The sequence below is a fragment of the Chelonia mydas genome, chromosome 11 (genome assembly GCF_015237465.2).
Source record: "Chelonia mydas isolate rCheMyd1 chromosome 11, rCheMyd1.pri.v2, whole genome shotgun sequence".
Classification (NCBI taxonomy): Eukaryota; Metazoa; Chordata; order Testudines; family Cheloniidae; genus Chelonia; species Chelonia mydas.
The window spans coordinates 55,828,663-55,845,214 of record NC_051251.2 but is presented as its reverse complement, the minus strand read 5'-3'; the positions used below and the strand labels follow the sequence as shown (position 1 = coordinate 55,845,214).

The 16,552-nt window shown below is 35.9% G+C and overlaps 1 protein-coding gene across 6 annotated transcripts in view; it reads left to right on the top strand.

The window, feature by feature from the left end:
- PGAP1 (post-GPI attachment to proteins inositol deacylase 1) overlaps window positions 1-14,687 on the top strand; it is a 66,953-nt gene extending 52,266 nt beyond the window's left edge. For 4 of the 6 annotated variants that reach the window (XM_027833980.3, XM_043525217.1, XM_027833978.3 and 1 more), the window contains 4 exons: window positions 600-650; window positions 3,760-3,986; window positions 4,440-4,544; window positions 5,947-14,687. In XM_027833980.3, coding sequence (XP_027689781.2) covers window positions 600-650; window positions 3,760-3,986; window positions 4,440-4,544; window positions 5,947-6,085 — 522 coding nt within the window. In that variant the 3' untranslated portion in view covers window positions 6,086-14,687. Of the gene's footprint in view, window positions 1-599; window positions 651-3,759; window positions 3,987-4,439; window positions 4,545-5,768 lie in introns of all 6 variants that reach the window. The other 2 variants (XM_043525216.1, XM_037912265.2) reach the window with 1 other exon arrangement.
- Window positions 14,688-16,552: the final 1,865 nt, after the last annotated feature.

Genomic DNA, 16,552 nt, shown 5'->3' with positions numbered 1-16,552 from the left:
GATTTTGCCCCCTTATAGAAATTTGAGTAATGGGAAGGGACCTTGATTGATGGAATCTTTGCAGAATTTTCCTCCTCTGAGTTTTCCCAAATTTTTCTGGAGGGGACATGTGTGTGCACACTGTCGAATGAGTAGAAATTTGGTCTCCAAACTCACTGTATTCCCTGTGATCCAAAGGAGGCTAGGGCCATCTGCATGTTACCTGCATGCTGACACCCTTCAACACACACACACCTTTTTGACTGCAGCAGATTCTCTGAAAATAAGCATCTCTTGTGTATTTTGTTGAGGGATTCTGAGGAAGGCGAAATGGAAGTAAAGGGGGCAGGGAATATGTAGAGTTTTCCCTGCCCTCTGTCAAACTCAGTCGAAAAAACAGGGAAACTAATACACCCACCATTCTGAGCACTTGAAAAGGTGTTGGAGGACATTTCTGGGAAAGTCCTTTTCATTACAGCTTCAGTTAAGCTGTGCTCCCAAGGAAGCAAAATATCAGGACAGAAGACTCTAGAGCCAGCACAGAGGTTTTTTTATTTAGGCACTGCAGCTGTTGTGTGTAGAACCTATGTAAAAAAATAAACATGTCTGTCTTCTCATAGGTTATTAAGCTACATTCGAATGTAAGAACAGAGCAAAATGTTCTTAATATGGTAAGTCTATTTAATACTACAGATGATAGAAAACAATCAGTACCCCTGTATGGGGTTGTGTGTTTATCGTGTCTCAAGAATGTCGGGTGGCAAGCGACATTGACAGCTGTGATTTACCTAGACTTGGTAGTTTTAAAATGGAAATAAGTTTAGTTGGTGGTTTGGTGGCTCGAAGGGGTCTAGAACTCGCACTAGAGGTAATGGCTTCTTTGGTTCACTGGAGTAGAAGAGGAAAAAAAGCAGAGACTCCTGAGTAGCCTGTGTCAGCACTGATGTCTGTTTTATTCTCTCATTCTTGAGATCACTGAGGTGATAACCTGAGATTTGATGCCATTGGTAAGAAGTCTTTAATCTTAGGATAGGAAGAAACAGTAGTTATTTGTCTAGCTAATTATTTTGTCATTTTCCTGTGTGTAATTTTCCTTTTGTGTTCCCTGAATATAATAGGGAGAAAATGTTCTTTCTTGCATCTAATTGTATAGGCTGGTAATAACCTGTGCTCTACCTATAAATACTTAGCTCAGGAATTAACCATGGGTGGGATACAAGAGGAGAGGTAGTAGGACTTAATTAATAAGGACTTGCGGGGGGAGATATGGACTAAACTTCTGATGGCCAGGAAGTTGTTAAGAATGAATGGAAAACTCAATATTAGACCAGTTTCATGCATGGGGACATTTAGAATATTTTCTGCTTCTTTCTCCCACTACTTAACTATAGAATCGAGGGGTGTGTATATTAATATATGTGCTCAGAATAGCTACCCATCACTTTCCAAGTTTAGAATTACATGCCAGGGAAATGAAATAAAAGACATCTTTAATTCACTAACCTAAAAGTTGTAATTTTTTCTTGTTTTTTTTCTAAGTTTTTTCTCCTGTCTTATTTCTTTCCTTCCATCTCTAATTAATTTTGTCCATCTCCGTCACATTCCCATTTGTCTACTCTTTTTTTTATAAGTCTCTTCTTTGAAAATCACCATCCCCTTTCTTTATCTTTCATCTTTCAGTCCTGCTGCCTGTCTCCAACCCTGCTTATGGTATCTTCGACCTTTCTCTCTGCATTCTCATCTCTGATCTTCACATAGACTCTTTACTGTCCCCTGTACTCTGTTCTTCTTTTTTTTCTGTCCTTCCTCCAGGAGCTCCCTGAGGTCTCCTCATGGTATCTCCACTCCCCATCCTTGTTCTCATTCCTCTTGGAGTCCTGAAGCCACTGCTCTAAAAGGAGAGACTGTGGTTGAATTAGAAGCTTTAAAAGATGAATATTTCTTTTAAAAATGCTTTTTCAGGGAATCCAAGATGGTGGTCCTTTAACCTTGGCTAGATCTGGGTAAATTGCAAATCTGTTTATTTTCCTATGTGAGATATGGCACATTGCGATTATGTTAATGGTGTTCTTTATGTTAATTTTAGGGCTGTTGATTAGTTGCGGTTAACTCACGTGATTAACTGGAAAAAAATTAATCACGATTAATCGCAGTTTTAATCGCACTGTTAAGCAATAGAATACCAAGTGAAATTTATTAAATATTTTTGTATTTTTTTCTACATTTTCAAATATTTGATTTCAATTACAACACAGAACACAAAGTGTACAGTGCTCACTTTATATTATTTTTATTACTAATATTTGTACTCAAAAATGATAAAAGAAATAATATTTCTCAGTTCACCTCATAAAAGTACTGTAGTGCAATCTCTTTATCGTGAAAGTGCAATATGTAGATTTTTTTTGTTGTTACATAACTGTACTCAAAAACAAAACAATGTAAAACTTTAGAGCCTACAAGTCCACTCAGCCCTACTTGTTCAGCCAACCGCAAACACAAACAAGTTAGTTTGTTTACATTTACGGGACATAATGCTGCCTACTTCTTATTTACAATGTCACCTGAAAGTGAGAACAGGCCTTTGCACTTTTGTAGCTGGCATTTCAAGGTATTTACGTGCCAGATCTGCTAAACGTTTGTATACCCCTTCATGCTTTGGCCACCGTTCCAGAGGACATGCTTCCATGCTAATGACGCTTGTTAAAAAAAATAATGCGTTAATTACATTTGTGACTGAATTCCTTGGGGGAGAATTGTATGTCCCTGCTCTGTTTTACCTGCCTTCTACCATATATTTCATGTTATAGCAGTCTCAGATGATGACCCAGCACATGTTGTTTATTTTAAGAACACTTTCACTGCAGATCTGACAAAATGCAAAGAAGGTACCAATGTGAGATTTCTAAAGATAGTTACAGCACTTGACCCAAGGTTTAAGAATCTGAAGTGCCTTCCAAAATCTGAGAGGAACAAGGTGTGGAGCATGCTTTCAGAAGCCTTAAAAGAGCAACACTCCAATGTGGAAACTACAGAACTCGAACCACCAAAAAAGAAAATCAACCTTCTGCTGGTGATATCTGACTCGGATGATGAAAATGAACATGCATTGGTCTGCACTGTTTTGGATTGTTGTTGAGCAGAACCCATCGTCAGCATGGATGCATATCCTTTGGAATGGTGGTTGAAGCATGAAGGGACGTACTAATCTTTAGGGCATTTGGCACGTAAATATCTTGTGAAGCTGGCTACAACAGTGCCATGTGAACGCCGGTTCTCACTTTCAGGTGACGTGACCAAGAATCGGGTGGCATTATCTCCTGCAAATGTAAACAAACTTGTTTGTCCAAGTGATTGGCTGAACCAGAAGTAGGACTGAGTGAACTTCTAGGCTCTAAAGTTTTACATTGTTTTATTTTTGAATGCAGGGGTTTTTTGCATAATTCTACAGTTGTAAATTCAACTTTAATGATATAGAGAGTGCACTACAATACTTGCAATCGGGCAATTGAAAAATACTATTTCTTTTGTTTTTTTCAAGTGCAAATATTTGTAATAAAAATAAATGTAAAGTGAGCACTGTATACTTTGTATTCTGTGTTGTAATTTAAATCAATATATTTGAAAGTGTAGAAAACATCAAAAAATGTTTAAATAAATGGTATTCTATTATTAACAGCGCAATTAATCACAATTAATTTTTTTAAATACTTGATAGCCCTAGTTAATTTTATTAGTCTTATCTACTCTGTACCAATATTTTCGTTTTTTTCTCTACAGGATCCAAAACACGCAAAAGAAACTTCAGATAATTCCAATAAAGAGACAGTAAAGAACTGTGACTCAACAGAGACCATTACAGAAGCAGCAGCAGCGTCACCCACCACCAATAGAGCTATTGACAATGTTGTAAACAGTCTTAAGATACATATTACAATCATCAATTTACTTACATGGATTGTGCTTCTCAGTTTACCGTCTTTAATTTATTGGTTTAAAAATCTCAGGTAACCTTTAAACTGCCAGCATAAAAAGAAAATCAGCATGATAGTTTGCTTAGTACTTATCTCCCAAACGGCTGATGATTCACAATTACAAAGCTTTCTCTGACTATTAATATTACTTTATAGTAGTATCCAAAGGTTCTAATCGAATAATTTAAATAACAGGTATCTGTACACATCAGTTTGTATAATGGTTTATGGTTAGCTATTATGTAAAGCAAATTATATGATAGAGACATAAGGGATTTACAGGCAGGACTGAATCTTAGCCCCCTCTGATTTAAACTGAGAATGCTCCCACCCTAATTTCTTTTATTCATATGGGATTAGCTGTTCAGATGTTGCCAGGCTGTCCTTTTGATTGTTTAACTTCTGTGTGGTTTATAGTGGTTTAAAAACAAAAAGAAAAGGGGGGGGAATAATATGCTGTCTTTGCACAATTTGCTTATTTTGTAGGTACAATATTAGACTTGATCCTGATCCATGCAGAACTATGGCTATTATTCTTGTATCCACTTTGGGAATTCTCATGAATTCAAGTACTACTAAAGTAAAATCAAGGTATCCTCTATTATTAATTATTTCCAGTCCTCTTGTAGACCATATACCTGTCTTCATGTTTAATTCTTACTCTTGAGTCCTTTTCCACTTCTGTAGTTAAAGTTGATTTGTGTTACACAGATATTTAACTGGTAACCCCTCATTAACATTCATGACATTTGTATTATTAAACCTTGAAATGGAGAGCCAGGTATCTCAGTGGATATCTTTTCAAACTACATTTAAAAATTGACACAGATCAGCTCTAGTTTAGTCAAATGCAACAGCTCACTTCTGTTCACCAACCAGGACATGAATGTAATATTGATTTGACACCTAAACAATCTGTCAGATCAAGAACTTCAGCTTTCCATTCAGACTTTATTGAATCCTTCAGAGCTTTATTCTTAACAGGTCATTGCGAGTCTTCAGCCTTGTGTACACGGGAAAGTTATGTTTGTATAAAGTAAAGATGTGAATTTAAGCTCCCATATTGTTGCACTGTGATAATTCCCTGAATGGACACTTATTCTGGGATAAGAATGTCTTTTTCTGGTTTACTTTATGTTGCTTTGGAAGATGTTCAAGTTAAACTGAAAAAAATCGTCTCTTATTCCAAAATTAGTGTCCCACATGAGGGAGTTGCATCATATAATTAGGGCAGTATAACTGGAAAAATTTCTCATATAGGCAAGCCTTTAATAAAAGAAATTCATGAAAAACTTACTGCACATGAATCATCTGCTTCTAAATTAAAATACTTTACCTTGTTGCGCAAAATAGCACAGAGTGAATAGTCAACCTAGCCTTTAATAACAGAGTGAAGCCTTCCATGAATGGTTTCAGTTGACAATGCTAGTAGATGAAGTCCTTTATTTATCCATAGTACAGGTACAGTGCAGAGAGTCACAGCACAAGGTTTTCCAAATCACCCATTACACATTAAAATCAATACATTCTTCTTAAAAGCAAGTTCACCAAAGTGTGTTTGCACCAAAGTGCCTCGGTCCTTTCCAGGCCCATTAGAACTTCTGGCTTCTATGCAAAAGCTATCAATTAGCACCAATTGTGTAAAGTGCTGTAAAACATCAGGCATTGTTTTTTCTTTAGGTGTGAAACAATTAGAGCATTTATTTTTAAAAATTATTTTTCAAAATATTAAAAACATGCACATTAAGGTGGCTTTAAAATTTTTTTTTTTTAAAGATTATTTTTAGCCTTCACGTTGTATATTCTTGCTTTTAGATGAACAGCCTTAATGAGGAACAGGTAACTTCTTTAAATGAAAATCTCTAACCCTTAATATCAATACATCCTTCTTCAAATCAGGTTCAAGTAAAATCATCCTTCTTGCACAACTTTGACTCCTTCTATTTGCTTTGCAGTTACAAAAATGGTAAACTGTTTTTCTCTCTTCTCACAGTAAACTGTCGAAAATTGCAGCGCAACTTCCTCTCCCTTTGTCAGCAGCTGTGGTGGCCTTTGGACCAATGCATTTATACAGAGCACCATACTTTGTAATCTGTTCTCTTCTTCTACATATGTTATGTTGTATTGTGTAAATCTTTAGTTTCCCAAATGAAATCGGAAAAGCAGTGTGACCCAGAAATGGATGCTGCAAAAAAAGTCAAGTTGAACAAAGAAATGTCCAGATCAATGTAACCGCTAATGAACATCATTTGGAGTAGATGACAGAATTGTGACCACTTCTTGTGAAGTTTGGGGTGTTTGGGAAATCTCAGAAACATGCTCGTGGTGTTAGTGTACTAATCTTATAAAATTGATGGGAGAATTGCAATATTTCTCTGGACACAAAAATCTCTTTTCTTATTAGCATAACACTTCAGTGTTCTAGATTTCAGTAGGCAGACCATTCTGTGTCCACACTGCAGACATTTTGATATTTCTGTTGACACTTGGTTTTCTGTTGAAACACGTTTACCCTGCTGTGTATATGTATTGAACCTATGTCTTGTTCTTGAGTTTTAAAATGTGATGGGTAAAATTCACAAATGATTGAAAGTGCATCACAAAACTAAATAGCCAAGAATACTTTTAATCATTTTATGCCACACTAACAAGCTGTCACAACTTTCTTTTTTCTTGTATCTAAACAAACTAGAATGTATTGTGTCTACTGATCGGTTATTTCTAACAAATCAAACATTTTTATCAGTGTCTGTGGCACATTTGTGTGATTATTGAAACTGTTGGTGGCTTATAAACTTTAACTTTTGTAAGAGTGATAAAACTATGTCTACTCTATGTTGCTTTCTATTCAGGAAGGATATCATAGATTCATACACAATTTCTGTAATGTTGTTTTAAAACAGTGACAAATTCTGAAGAAAACCTGTGCCAGAATTTTAGTAATAGTGGGAAATACTGACCATAATAATCAATTCTGTAAAGTAGCATCTTATTGCCTCGATCCTACAGTGACTGGCATTATTAAAATACCTAAGACAGACATCTGTAATGTATGGCAAATCTCTCCCTTGGTACTGTACAAGTGTTTTAAAACAAAACAAACAAAATTGTGTCCATCAAGCTAAAATTATCTATAATCCTTGTAAATCTGATTGGTTGATTCTAAACAGAGATGGACTGCCTACTCATTTCTGTGTATCTTATCTATCTCTAGTATTTCTGAGGCACCTATCACCTTAATATCAAAGCACTGATCCTATCTGATAGCTCTTTTTTTTTTTTTTTTGGATCATCTCTTCTTATGAATAGGTTGAGGAAATCCAGTACCAACAGTCAAGTTACATCATATGCTCCGTACAGCAGTAGAGCGTAAACCCATTTGTTCTATTGTATTGCATCATTCTTGCCTGAAGTGCCTCAGTTAATTCTGGCTTGTTTTTAAGAGTCTTTTAGTTAAGCTGGCTGGGAACTCTAAGTTTATGCAATGACTTTCCAAACTGAAAGTGTGAGGTGACATGACAATATGCTGGTTTTCTAATCTTAACATTTATATAATGCTAGGCCATTCATAGTTTTTGTAAATCAGAAAAGGTCTTTGGACAAAAAACACTCTGAAATTTGATTTCTACCCAAATGTATGTATATGACACAAACACTCCTAGTATGCTGTGTGTATTTGTAGCCAAATTCTGCAGTTCTTTATCGTAAAACCTCATATTCAGATACAGAGTAGAGTAACAATATTTCTAGTTTCTATTCTAATATTTCTAGTGTAATGAGAGAGAGAGTAGCAGAGCCATGTAGAGTTTTCTGTAAGCCATTACAATCAAGTGAAAGCTACTTATCCTAGGTTGGTCTTCATTGCTGCATATTGTACTGTTTCTAGCATCCCCAGGCCTGATTTTTGCTACTCTGACCCCTGAGTAGTACTTTATTCTGCAAATAGATCCATTTACACTGTTGCAGTGGTTAGATATCCTCACTGTTAAATATTTACTTCCTGTTTGAACTTTGCCCATTTAGCTTCCAGCACTATCTTTATGATGTCCTGGTTTGCTAAATAAGACCCCCCCCCCCTTACTATCAGCGGGGTGTGTGTAAATTTTTGCGCACTAAAATTAAATTGCCTCTTAACTTCCTTTTGAATGAGATAGTAAATGAGTTCAATTTATTTCTCTTATTGTAAAATGAGTTTTCCAGGCCACAAATCATTCTTGTTGCTGTTCTTCAAATCCCCTCTAGTTTTTTAAAACCCTTTTTAAAGTATGGACACCAGAATTGGCCACAGTATTTCAGCAATGGTCAAATCACCTCCCTCCCTGTTCGTAAAACACTTCTGTGAATGAGGGGAATAAAACGTGTCTTTAGGCTTATTTCTGTTGATTATGGCCTTCTGTGGGTACATATGAAATTTTTATTTTATAAACTGCCATCTACATAGCATATATTAAGACGTTATGAAAATTAGAATAAAATGTTACCCTATTTTAAGTAAACTATTTATTAAATAGCAAGTATAGAAATGTATTTTTACTGCTTTGTAGGACCTAACATACCATCTGTCTCAAAATGAGAACTGATGGAAGTCAAACCCAGAATATTACTGTGTTTTCCTAAGACAAACATCTGAGCTGTTGCTATCCCAAACCACCGTCATAGGGTATGGATGGAATACCTTTCACGTTAGGTAGAAATTATACAACTCTTGCATTTATTAATGGTGTAGTTTATATAGCAATGTTGTTTTAGCCATGTTGGTACAAGGGATTAGAGAGACAAGGTGGTGAACTATTATCTTTTATTGGACCAATTTTTGTTGGTGAAAGAGACAAGCTTTCAAGCTCCACAGCTAAATCAGCTGTGACACTCTGAATACCTTTCCCAGACCTGAAGAACAACTCTGTGTAGCTCGAAAGCTTGTCTCTTTCACCAACAGAAGTTGGTCCAGTAAAAAGACAATACCTTATCTACCTCGTCTCTCTCTAGTTTATGTAGAGCATTACCTTTTCTCAGATGAGATGATGATACTCTTAGGATTCTCACACAGCAGTCTCAGGCTGAGTGTGTTTTACAGAATTGTTAAAATCTTTGGTCTAGATTTTCAAAAGTGACCAATGATTTTTGTATGACCAACCTGGAATTCCTTTTTGGGACTTAATTTTTTCAGACTGTGCTGAGCACTGACCCTCTGCAAATCAGGCCCTTTTAGAGTTGTGTACATATATATGTTTGTTTCTATTAATGCAGGTTTAATTTTGCTTGTCTCTCTTGTTTTCTAAAGAAAGAAAAGACACAGTTTCATAAGGTATAAAGAATACACTTTTTATTAAATTTCAGTTTATTTTTCTGTTAAAGATCCTATGGGTTGGATTGAGAGTCCTTATATTTAAAACGGGAATGGGGTAGAACCAATAATCTTTTAAACCAGCACAGATGTAAGTGAACCCTCTGTGAATAATGGTAAACATACCTATGATACCTTATTAATATATTGTGTTCCAACATTTATGAAACAATTCTGAGAGACGGCATGTGGAATATGTTTTAAACATGTTCATTGGATTCAGTTTCCAGTTTATTCTTGTAATTTAGCCAACATTCGCCGCCTCTGTGCTCGGAGGAGAGAAAGCAGTCTGAAAACAGCATTATCTTGTGATATTTTAGGGGCAGTCTCCCTTTTCAAGGTGAAGATGGCTGTTGACATATAGGGGAATTGGGACCACGGAATTAGCCCCCATCACAGGAAAATAGTGTCCTGCAAATTTAATGGACTAGGGACTCTCGCTGCTTTGAGAACAGGTCACTCAGGAGCCATGCTGTCTTCTAACTTCTGTTCCCCGTCTCTGGTGGGAATAAAAGCTGCATGGAGGGTATTAATATTGCAATATTATTTGCTTGCACGTTTCCAAATAGATCTGTCAGATTTGGATGGGTGCATGCCACGTAGAGAGCAAATGTTCCTTAGCTGAACTTCAAAATCCATTCAGTTTAAGAATTCTTAAGTGTGCTTTTTGGCTTGTTTTTATAAGCTTTCAGAAACAAAATCGAAACCAGGACAGGAACCCAGGAATAAAATTAAGTAACTTCAGTTAAAATACAGTAGAATCAATATTTTGCAAATGGGCTATAACTAGAACTTTTTAGTAAGGTGTCCCCAGAATAAAGCCCAGTATCCTCAACTGTTCTTGACTTGATGCGTATTGTCTTTCTTGTCACTGTGACCAAGCATGCAGGTATTTTCTGCACTGTCTTCTCATCCTGCAATAATTAGTATCTGCTCTGTAGCTTCCAATTCATCATGTGACCATAATGTGTGATGATAGAAAGGAGAACTCATACGACTTTGGTTGTTAGCTGGGTCTTTTCAAACCAATGTATCTCAAAATTGAATGAATATTGACCACAAGGGGTGGTATCATATTTATTCAAAACAAAACTGGACTTCTGCAAGCTAGGTATCAGCATCATCCTAAATAGGGCTTGGGGTGGGGGGGGTGTGTGTGTGGAGGGTTATTTTAAAAATAATTGTGGTAACTGGAGTTTCATTTAGAATTATTTTTAATATTCAGCACAGTGATAATAATTTTTATCATTTAGGGAGCTGATTTAAATAGCAAGCTATTGCACATTGCAAAATGAATGGTATAGTAATACAGGACTGAGAAATAAACTAAAAAATATTCTATCTATAACACAGTAGGAGAAATTGGGAGTGCTATGTGATTACATATAATGGAGCATCTGCATGGAACAAAACAAAATGTAAGTTAACCCAGCCAGGCTACAGATGAGCAGTCATATTAAAAGTTGCTGTTGAACAAAAATCACAGTCTTGATAATAACATGAATCAGATTTATATATTTTATTTAAGGGTTTAAAAAGTTACTGCTTTTATCAGTACCATTCTTGATACAAAGTCTGTTTTTTCTGTCCCATTGCCAGTAATAAACACCTCAAATACCAAGTGACAATTAATTTATTATATTTAATAGCTTTTGCTATGTCTGCTTTCTAGTTTTTGACAGGAGAGTATAAATACAGTTCTAGTGTCTGTGAACAGATTTAAACATTAATGGAAAACATAACTGATGATCAGATGTCTTTCAGTAAAATGATGAGAGATTACTTGCATATTTGGACCTCAGTCTTGCTTGTGATGAGAGAAAAGAGAGTAGCCATTTTATAGACATTAAATCCTGCAGCTTAATAGAACTGCAGTGTGCTTTTTTGAGTGTGTATTTATATAATAATGCTTCTGCTATTATAAATTGTTAAACTACTAGAGAACTGTTAACCACAAAACAGCCTAAAATCTTGAAATTCATTTTATATTTCATGTTAAATGTTCGACATTTGTTCAGTTTTAGTGTTAGACTTTTTACATCCCATTTTGGAAAATAAGTGAGCTAGTTTTTACAACACTTAGCACTGTGTTGTGAACTGTTTAAAAAATGTTCATTACCTTAGCAAAACAGGCACATTTGCCACCAAAGCTGTATATAACTGTTACATACCTCTGGATGTTTGTGCCAATGATCTACATTTAAAAGACAAATCCATACTGGACTAAATAAAATCAAGTTTTTCTACTTAATTTTTTTTAAAAAACCTGGAACTTTAAGCTAGCATTCAAAATGAATAAGTATTTAAAATCTATACAAGTTTCTTTGAAAACCTTTTAGAATGGTAGTACTTTGATATATTTTCTTAATAATGAAAGAATGCAAATCAAAGTTCTTAATTTAAAGAGTTCTATGTGTTTTAAAGTTAAACTAAATAAAAAGTATAAATTTGTACCTTGGAAAACCCTTACTACAGTATTTCTGTGTTTTCTAATAATTTTTAAATTACTTTAGAAAAAATTCAGCAGCCTTTCTTTAGTCAGGCAAATCTGCCTAGGCCCCCAATTCTGCAAGCTACTTAAGCATGTGCCTACCAGAATTGAGGTCTAAGTAAGAACTGTGATATTTGGCCCTTTATTTGGATTCAGATTTATGGCTTGATCCTGCAAACCCTTACATAGGTAGTCCTGACGCATGAGTAATCCCACTTTACACTCTGATCTTGCAAGCATGTCTGCATGGGCACAAGGCTGGACTGTGTGGAGCTTCTTGCAGGATCAGGACCATAGTCTATAAGGGCTTATGTCAGTAAAGGTTTGCAGTATCATTCCCTAACCCTAAGGCATATTTGTGCACACACTGTCAAGCGTTGTGTTCAGAGTAATAAATGCTAAAACTAGTATCTTAAATTTACGCAGGATCGGTCCATTAGAAATCAGTGTATTGAAGCTTGGTGTGTTCATCATAATACCAACAAGAATTTCTTTCCATTTTCTGAAACAAGTGAGAAAATGTTTGAATTTATTGTAAATCTGAAAAAAATGTATGAGGCATTTTGATTTTTAAGTTTTTTAATTTCTGTTGCTGCGTTTGACTATTAACTATTTTATTCTGGTGGAAATTAAAACTTTAATATTCAATTATGTAACTGCAGTTTGAGAACCATATTGGAGATACTTCAGTAACTGACAGCTATAACATTATAGCACTCTACAAAGAATAAAAATGACACACACAATTAGAGTGCCAAGCCAAAATGAAAATTACATAATATTTTCTCACTATTTAAACAACTAAATGAACACACTGCAGTTCAAGCCTGTAAACTTCGGTAGCCTTTGATTACATTGTGAAAGTCCATATGAAGTTGTCCAAAGAATTTTTTTAAAGTATGGATCATAACTGAAACTTGATTGAGTAGCAGGAGAGAGGGGGGTGTTAGTTTCTTACTCTCCCTGTGTTAGCTGTGGTATTCTTGGAGGCCTCCACTATTTTTTAAATACAACTAAATTTTCTTTACATTAGTTGCTTTGAATCCAAACCTTAAAGGCAGGAAATTCAGAATTGTTGTTTACATTAATTCCTGAACTCCTACCATTGTGACCAAAAAAAGAAATAACAAGAAAGAAGTATAAGCCTCAGGTGTGTGTCTTGGCTTTTGTTGCTTTTTGTGTCACAATCCTAATCCCCTATAGAAATTAATTGTAATTATATTAAGATTTTATTTTTTCCCCTAGAAACCTTACCTAAAGCTGTAAAGACCACATTAACAATGTACAGTTAATATCTGGGCCTGTTTAAAAGCAAAAGGGTATAATACTGTAGTGGCTCCATAAGCATTGTATAGTGAATTATATTTCTGAAGAAAAATTTATTATTTTACATATAACCTGCAAAGGACTTTAAAAAAAATAGACTTATGCCATATTTTGGTTCTTTCTGAGCCATTAAAGCATTTCAGATCCTTTTACTGTTCATTTTGGGATTTAAATTTTTTTTTCTAAGAATATGAGGACAGTCAACTGTGGCTTTTTTGGCTCTTGCGATAGGACCTACTGGATATCAGAAGATTGTTAAACCTCACTTTTTAATTGAAGGGGCAGGGATGTTGAATCCAGTACAAAGATGCCCTTTCTTCAAAATATTAAGTAGTCATTGGACTTCAAAACTTTTATTTTTATTAATTCCTTTTTAAATGGTGTGAGTAAAAATCTTCTATCAATCACTCCACTTTCACTCTCTTGACTTTGTTTTGCTAGTTCCAATCATTGTTCCTTTCCAAGCTAGCCAAAACCTGAATTTCTAATATAAAAAACCTTAAAAAAATATCACCGCACACCACCTACCAATGTTGAGAGCACCTTTATACATCATAAAGAACCAAGAAAAAACTGAACAAGCCCAATAATTTGTTTCTTTTGCAGATCATCTTTTAATTTCTCCTCCAAATGCCATGATAGACTCTTGCCCCTGCAAAATATCAGTTCATACTGTTTTAAAGTAATTACAAGAGCTCTTAAAAATGTTGGAAACCACAAACAATTTTGGAATTTTTATAATTTCAAAACAGCCTAATTGACTTTTTTGTAAATTTTTTCTTATAGTTTGAGATCTTGTATGGTCAGTTTAAACTTGGCATGAATGTTTTTGGTGGAGTTAACCCCAGCAGTTACAGGTTTATAGAGACTGTTGACAGGGTCTTAACTAAAGTTGTGTGAATATTGAGGCTATAATCCATTATCATTCTTTATAAAAGTGATTGTAATTGAGTTCTCAAATATACTTTATGCAATATATGATAAATATAAATACTTAGGGCCTGATCCTGTGAGGTGCTGAACACACCTTGAAAGATGTTGAGTACATTACTGAAATCCAGTGAAAGGTGAGAGCTCTCAGCACCTTGCAATATTGTGCTCTTGGAGACTAGTCCTTTTCCTGTTGACATCAGTGGAAGTTAGATTTGAACGGGAACTCGTTTGCGACCTTCATACTGTGTGAAGGGTCTATTCTGTGCAGTATGTACTCAAAATTTAATTTTTACTTGTCTTTTCCACACAAATGTGCATGACTTTTGTCCAGCATATATATTGTATTAAATACACATCTTATTTTTGTGTATATATTTTTTTATGGTATACTAACACTTGCATTCATATAAATGGTTGTAATTCACAAAAAGTGCCACCTATTAGTCATACTGTGTGCAGAGTGTTGTGAATGTTGTTACCTGTATTTTTCCCTACACCATTGGGCATAGTGTTGAACATTTGCCTTCAGTCTTTGCTCAGGTATTGATGTGAAGCAGTTTAGTGCTTTTCTTTCTAAATTGTTATATGTGGTATTCTAAGTATTCGGAAGGTAAAATAAAAAGAAAATAAAAACAGTGAACAAAAGAAGCCTGTGTATTAATAACATTACTTGGGGAATTGTGTAATTTATTTGTTCAGACCTGAAGCGTACTTGGCTTACTTGGGACTTGAGAGGCAGTAATTATACTCCATATAGAATAGATTCCAAAATGTTAATTTATGCTTAGCTGGTAGGCACACATCATCTGCCTAACTCTCATAAGAGAAAACATAATAAACTGAGATGATGCTTGCTGAAAAATCTAACTATTCTTTCCTCACCTCTAGTCTTTCTTCTTTCCCAAACTATTATTATTTCACATAGTATTTTCTTGTACATCGATTATAACTGTAGTTTTCTAACCTTTCTCTCAACAGCCCTGGGACATGGTGGGTAAGTTAGGTTGCCAAAGTTATTTTATCACAGTTTGGCAGGTACCTAGTGCAGGTACTCATTCAGTAGGTGTTCTGGCTCCCCAGTAAACTGGAATTTGAAGTGGGTTAGGAGAAGCAACACCTAAAGAAGGTGGGGAATGGGGTAAGAGCTCTGAACCCATGGGTGGGCAAACTTTTTGGCCTGAGGGCCACATCAGGGTGTGAAACTGTATGGAGGGCCGGGTAGGGAAGGCTGTGCCTCCCCAATAAGCCTGGCCCCTGCCCCCATCCGCCCCCACCTGCTTCCTGCCCCCTGACTGCCCCCCTCAGAACCTCTGACCCATCCAACCCCCCTGTTCCTTGTCCTCTGACCACTGCCTCTAATCCCCCCCCGCCCTCTGTCGCCTGACTGCCCTGACCCCTATCCACACCCCTGCCCCTGACTGCCCCCCGAGACAGTGAGGTAACTTTGGCTATTGGACTCCTAGCTTCTTTGTGGAGGATAGTGTGGTTCAGTACAAAAGAGAACTTCCTGACAGATTTTTGCACCTTATTTAGGATTTTTTTATTTGTTCAGATGAGACCTGATTTCATCACAAAATTGTTGTATGAGAAGACAGAGTCAGAAATGCATCAAGTCTCCTCTTTCCTTCCCATAGTTCCAGCAAAGTTTTTACTCATTTAACTATAGAGCTATATCTCCTATTCAGAAAGTATCATCCTGGTGTATATACAAGAACAGTAGGTTAAACGTAAGTAGACTCAAAGTCTACGGTAAAGCATTACTTATTGTCAACTACCTTTTGCAAATTGAAAATATAATCAAAATGTAATGTATATTCCTTTGTAACATAGCTTACTCTTTGAAAGCAGCCTGTTCAATAACAAATGCCCCATATCAAACCCAATGTATCTCAAATTATCAACCCACCTCTTTCTTTTGTGACAAAGGGGAAAATAGTGTGACATGTGTGCAAAATATTCATGCTTTAAAATATTCTTCAGTTTTAAGGTGCAGGCATAGAATCATTCAAGTGCAGGACTGGAAGGGACTTCAGTAGGTCATCTAGTCCGGCCCCCTGCATTCAAGGCAGGACTAAGTAATAAACCATTCCTGATAGGTGTTTGTCTAACTTGTTCTTAAAAACCTCCAATGACGGAGATTTCACAACCTCCCTAGGCAATTTGTTCCAGTGCTTAGCTAACCTGACAGGAAGTTTTTCCTAATGTCCAGCCTAAGCCTTCCTTGCTGCAATTTAAGCCCCTTGCTTCTTTTCCTATCCTCAGAGGTTAAAGAGAACATTTTTTCTCCCTCCTCCTTGTAACAACCTTTTATATAGTTGAAAACTTTTGTCCCCCCTCAGCCTCCTTCAGACTAAACAAACCCATTTTTTTTCAATCTTTCCTCATAGGTCATGTTTTCTAGACCTTTAAGCATTTTTGTTGCTCTCCTATGGACTTTATACAATTTGTCCACATCTTTCCTGAAATGTGGCACCCAGAACTGGACACAATACTCCAGTGGAGACC